Source organism: Nematolebias whitei, chromosome 14, assembly GCF_014905685.2.
Source record: "Nematolebias whitei isolate Nwh7 chromosome 14, NemWhi1, whole genome shotgun sequence".
NCBI lineage: Eukaryota > Metazoa > Chordata > Actinopteri > Cyprinodontiformes > Rivulidae > Nematolebias > Nematolebias whitei.
Genome location: NC_056511.1, coordinates 38,918,586 through 38,924,585, shown reverse-complemented (window position 1 = coordinate 38,924,585; position 6,000 = coordinate 38,918,586). Strand labels below are relative to the sequence as shown.

The following is a 6,000-nucleotide window of genomic DNA, read 5'->3' as shown; positions in this document are numbered from 1 at the left end:
CCCCCCCCCCCCCCCCGTGCAGTAACCTAGGTTGGATACAAGGCACCAGTGGCTGCTATGCTCTCTTGGGTGGCCTTTGCTGGGATCCCCCTCCCACATCACCCTCACCCACTCCACATGCATAAATCTTCTTATGTCATTTGTTTGTTGCTTTTTTTGTGCTGAGGTTGTTTGCAACTTCTGAGAAATATGTTGGATTTTTTGTACCTCCTTTTTCTTTATGTCTCCTTTTCCTTATCTAACAAAAAAAAGGCAGCGCCTCTCGAGGCTGCAGCCTCAGGCACTCCGTCTCCCATGTCTATGTTCTTTGTATTTCTTTGGACAGGCTGTACTGAAATGTAATTTTGTTGTGCTTCGATGCAATGACATTAAATTTGATTCTGATTCTGATTCATTTTCCAGAATATAACGTAGCTGTCCCAAAACTGGTTTCTGTTCACACAAAGTGAATGAAAAAAAGATCCTGGCCAGAGTAAAATAAAACATCTGCAGTGTGTAAACTGCATAGCAACAACTGGCAATCATCTTTTGCAGATAATTCTTAAATGTCACTGAAGAATTGCTTCTTCTACTGTGTATCCACGAGCACTTTTCTGAACTCCATCGTTGCACTGACCTACACTCAGACACAAGCTTCCTGCTTGGGGCCACAATAAAAAGCCCTCCCCCACACACAAATGCCTGGATTGGACATTCATCCAGTGAACCCTGAGCACAACTCTGAGCCAAGTGCCCTAAAAAAATAAATCTCTTCCCCTCATCTTGAAGATGGCATGCTGCTTCTTTGTCACTTTAAGCACTTTAAAAGCTTTTTAGTGAAAGTTGGAGTTTTAACATTTTGTGACAGTTTAGCAAGTTGGCAATCCTCCATGTTGGATTTAATCTGCTTGGAGCACTGAGTGAGACCATCTTTATGATGTACAGAAAATGATGATCATAGTAGGTGCATTTGGAAAGCATGCAGATGTTTTAACACTTGTGTAGTCATTTACCAATTAGTGATGCAAACTTGCTCCTTTATTACTGATAAATCCAAAGTTTTCACATGCTGCACTTCAAGCAGATTAATGCAGATTTGCGGACACAAACTGACCCAGATCTGTTGTGCAAATAGTTATTGGCTGTGCTGCTTTGCAGTATTTTAGGCTGATGTGATTGTAATATCCCCTCAGGGCATGTACATCAAATCAACGTATGATGGTTTGCATGTAATCACCGGGACCACCGAAGGAGTAAGTAAAAGCCTCTTTGTTTTCATTTTTGTTCACATCATCGCTGCTTGTTCACACGTGGCTTAATTTGCAGATTGAAGTATCCCTCTTAACCCGTTCCTCTCTGAAGCACCCTCTCTTGAGTCTGTCAGTGTTTGTTTTGGAAACACGGCGTAGCTGGAGGCTGATTAGCGCAGCTATGACTAAAATGGATGTAGGGATTTGTTGTGATTCATTTCTGTTGTTACAAATGTGGTAAACCTAGTGTTGAGAATAAATAAACATTAGCTTCACCAGCTAATTAATTAATCCTGAGCTGTTATTTACTCACTGTTTACCAGATTTGACCGAGCAGAAGACAAATGTATAAGTTTATACATGTTATTTTTTTTTATTGGGATAAGGAAACCTAATGTATTTCAAAACAATACGTGTTTATTATCCAAATACACAAGCAGCTCTTAATGATATACTTTAGATTAAATAAATACTGTGGCACACCGTGAAGCTTTAAATAGTAACAATAATCTCTGTTTGTCCATCAGTCCCTGGCTGATCGCTGTAAGAAAATCCACGCTGGAGATGAAGTCATTCAGGTCAATCATCAGACAGTGGTATGATCATGTTTATTTCTTGCTGCCTTGTTCTGTTTTCGAGTTTGCTCTCTAAATTTGCATAATGATTTCTTTCTACATTTGTTCTCACTTGTTTTTGCAGATTGCTTATGCAAATGTCTGTTTAAATTTTGCACAGCTGTTTTGAACCACACATCTGTGCGTGTGTGTGTGTGGTGGGATTACACAGAAAACAGTTCATCTTTTGGCATCTGTAGTTCATCACAGTGTTATTGAGGCACCATTATTGGTGTGAAAATATAAACGTTTCTGGCTTTTTTTATTGGAAAAAAAATCTTCCAACACCCATATTACTCCCACACTGATGAGTTTACATAAGACTGAGCGCTTTTAATTTATGCACCTGTAAAAAAACCAGAAGAAACTAAAGTTCTTATTTATTTCTCTTAAGGCTATTTTATAAAACAAGTCTGCAAAATGGCCGCAAAGAACAATCTGTCTTTAGCTACGTTTGATCGGTCAAAAATCACCAATTGAGTCGGCCTGACGAGAGCTTTCAGAAATGAAACGAGCAGTGCGGAAGTAAAAAAAGCGTGGAGCAGAACTCGGGTTTTTTAAGTGCTGCACTATGAAATAAATGTGTGATGGATGCCTTTGACATAACATTGTTGAAACTTTTTGTACATGTTCAGTACAAAGAGCAAGAAGCTCACAAGTTTTGTCATCAACCCATTTTGTCATTGTTAAGAATATACTGCTAGTTAAATAAAATAAAATAGCTGAGAATTTTTCTCCTAAATGAATCTGTACTGTTGTTTTAAATGGGTGATCGCAGGAAGTGTACGTCACTTCATCAAATTATTGAGCTGCAAACCCGGCTTACGTTTTCTCATATCGAACAACGTGACTCTTTTGCTACTTCACTTCATGACACAAAGGAGCGCCAGGAGTGGGTTAGCATTGCCCCTCGTTTTCTGCCTTCGTCCATCCAGAAATCACACGAGAAGACATCAAATTCCCGGTATCAGGTGTTTTATGAAAGTGCATTTAATTGAACATGGAGGCTTGGTGACATTTTGTTAAAAAAAATAGCTAAAGTAACCAGCCTGCCCTTTTTTACAGCAAACATTTTGGTTTGTTGTAACAAAAAAGCCCAGATGAAATTAATAACTGGGGGGCTAACCAATTTGGCAATATCAGTGGCAGAGAAATTCCATTTCCTGCAAAAATGCAGTGTGAATGCTTATTGCAGAAGAACTTGCTGAAAAACAGCTGAAATTTGCAAAAACTAGCTGAAAAGGCAGAAAGAAGCTTAAACTACCAGAAGGAAGTGGAAAGAGCTTAAATGAGCAAAAAAAAAAAAAAAAGTGGAATTGACCTAAAAAGCTAAATTTAGCATTAAAAAAAACCTAAATACCAGTAGTAGCTGAAATTGCACAAAAAGCTAAAACAGCAGAAAAAAGTTGACAGGAGCACAGCATGCTGAAATTAGCATAAAATATCAAATAGGCTGAAAGTAGCAGAAATTATCATTAAAAACTTGAATTTATCTGAAAACAGCAAAAATTCACTTTCACATTCTAAAATCTAGCTGAAAGTTAGAACAAGCTTAAATTAGCAGAAGAAAGCAGAAAGATCAGATGTGCCCTAGTAGACTGAAAGAAGCAGAAATTAGCAAAAACAGCTGAAAGTAGCTCAAAAATGAGAAAGAAGCTGAAATTACAAGAAGGAAGTGGAGAGAGTACATTTTTTGCTGAATTAAGCTGAAATTTTTTTAAATGAGTGCAAAAAATGTGGAATTAGCTGAAAATAAAATAGCTAAATAGTAGCTGAAATAACTGAAACGTGCAGACATAAGCTGCAAGGAGCATAACAAGCTGAAATTAGCAAAAAGAAGTTTGAAGAAGCACAAAAATGTTGTAGTTAGCAGAAATAATCTAAAATGATCACAAAACAGCTGAAAAAAACCAGCTGAAATTAACTGAAAATAGCTGAAAAAATGTTTAAATTTGCACAAGGAAGCTGAAAGAAGCTGAAGCAGAACAAAATGTGAAAGGAGCGGTAAAAAGTTGTAAACAGATCTAAAGTTTTGAAAGATGTAAAATGAGCTCAATTCATTTTTTATGAGAAAAAAATGGCAGAAAAGGCTAAATTTTTCAAAAAGCTAAAGTTGCACCAATACCAAAAGTCATAACAGGATTGTCCTGAAAGAGCTGAATTTTTTCGATATATAATTTTGTGGAACGAGAAAGATGCTGAAAAATGTACGGAAGAAAAATGGATCACTAAATGCTTCATAAACATTCACACAATAAACATTTTTCACTCCCCTCTTTCTTTTCTATCATCAAGATACAACAATCTCCACGTGCTTCAGCGTCCTGACTACTGTTATCTACACAGGTGATGTCATCAAAGGCAGTAAAATCCACATTTTACTGAGCTGACGGTTGGAGCGTTTGCAATTGGCGATTCACGAGGGAGTCTCCAAAATGTCTCAGAACATTTGTGGAGTTCTCAAGTTTCTCTCTTGAATTTTGAACACGTTCAAAGAATTTATCCCACAAATTTATTTCTCAAAATTGTTGCAGAGTTGTTGCGGGCGTCTCAAACTTCTCAGATTAGGTTCCATAAATTTGAAAGTGCAGGAGTTGTATTTTTTCCACCTGCTCAAAGATCTCCTTATACCAGAAAGCATCAGTTTCTGCCCAACAATGTTCAGTCAGGTCATCTGGACAGTTACTTTTTTTTGTTGAGAGACGTTTTGCCCTCCATCCGAAGGGCTTCATCAATCTGAGAAGTCACATGCAATCTGTTTTCTTTACCTGGATTATTGAGCATGAACTTTGACATCTGATTCTACAGCTTCAAGTGTGCAGGTCTACAAACTACACAGATTTTAAATGAGAATGATTAAAACATAAATAGCCAAGTGTGTCTACATTTATTTTTAAATCGTACTCCAGTAGGTTAAATCATAAACATGGGGGTAGCCACTGAGGTGGGGCAAAGTGCGCCAAGGCGGGGTTAATGTGGGTGAAGGTGGGCAATGAAATATTGTGCATGACCTACAATACAGTTTTATATGGCGTTCAGTATTCATGAGACTACAGCTGACAATTCACAACTTGTTTCACAATTTTGAGTCACCAGTGCAACAGACTGACATGTTGCGCACCCATTTTTGTCCCCTGTCATGGAGCAAAGCGGAAGAATTGGAAATACTGTCCGTCCATCCATCCATGTTGTGAGCATGATAACTTGGAAAATAAGTGAGGTACTGCCTTCCGTTTTGGTGTGTGGAAACATCTAGGCGTAAGAACGTTCCCTTTGGAAAAATGGGTTGCAATGTCAAAATGCAAGATGGCCACCACCACCATATAAAACCCTATGAAACTATGCTTTATAGTTTGTGTATTGCTTCAAAGTGTAATTTTCAAATAATTGTGGTGGCCAAGATTAATCTATGGTGGCCAAAGCCACCACTGGCCACCCCTTGGCACCACCATTGCACCTGACAGTGGATAAAATTGCTCCTTCTATGCGCCAGGACCCAACTCCTACCCACTTGAATATCTTTCACCACTGTTCAATTCCAGTCCAGAAAAACACTCATCTTGAAAACTACAAACTACACTATTCAAATCTGTCAGCGAGGGGGGTGGTTGACAAACTGGGTATTGTAACATAAAAAATTCTGCAGTATAATGGGTTCTCTTCCTCACTGTTAGGGCCTGCATATCTAATAAAACTGAGCCATTGTTAAAAATTGTACTTTTTTCTGCAATGATGCATCAATTCATGTGGTGCGAAACATTTTGTTGTCCTTTTATTGACTTTTGCCATTGAGCCACATCAGCTGAGAGTGCCTGGTGGTGAAATGTGCACTTCTTACTTTTTTTTTGAATAAAAGAAAAAAGAACCCTCCTGCAGTGCAGAATTCAAATATAGCTCCTATTGTTAAAAATAATTGCTGCCTGTGTTTGCAACAGCAAGATGTCTGATAATTATACAGCTGCACATTTCAGTCAGTCAACTCATCCACTGAATGGACTTCTTTTTTTTTTTGTTCTTACTGAGAAAAAGTTGAAATACTGCATTGATTTGGGTGTCAGGACTTTCTGGTGTTATTAAAGGGTACAGCGATTAAAAGCCTGCCAAAGTGAGAAGAGAGAGGCGTCAGTTCCTAACTCCTTTTTGGGAACCAGCAGAAG

The 6,000-nt window shown here is 38.2% G+C and overlaps 1 protein-coding gene across 1 annotated transcript in view; it reads left to right on the top strand.

Moving 5' to 3' along the window:
• Positions 1-6,000, top strand: part of LOC119420171 (connector enhancer of kinase suppressor of ras 2) — a 64,999-nt gene that overhangs the window by 28,122 nt on the left and 30,877 nt on the right. The window contains exons 7-8 of the mRNA XM_037687550.1: positions 1,173-1,232; positions 1,757-1,825. Coding sequence (XP_037543478.1) covers positions 1,173-1,232; positions 1,757-1,825 — 129 coding nt within the window. The remainder of the gene's footprint in view (positions 1-1,172; positions 1,233-1,756; positions 1,826-6,000) is intronic.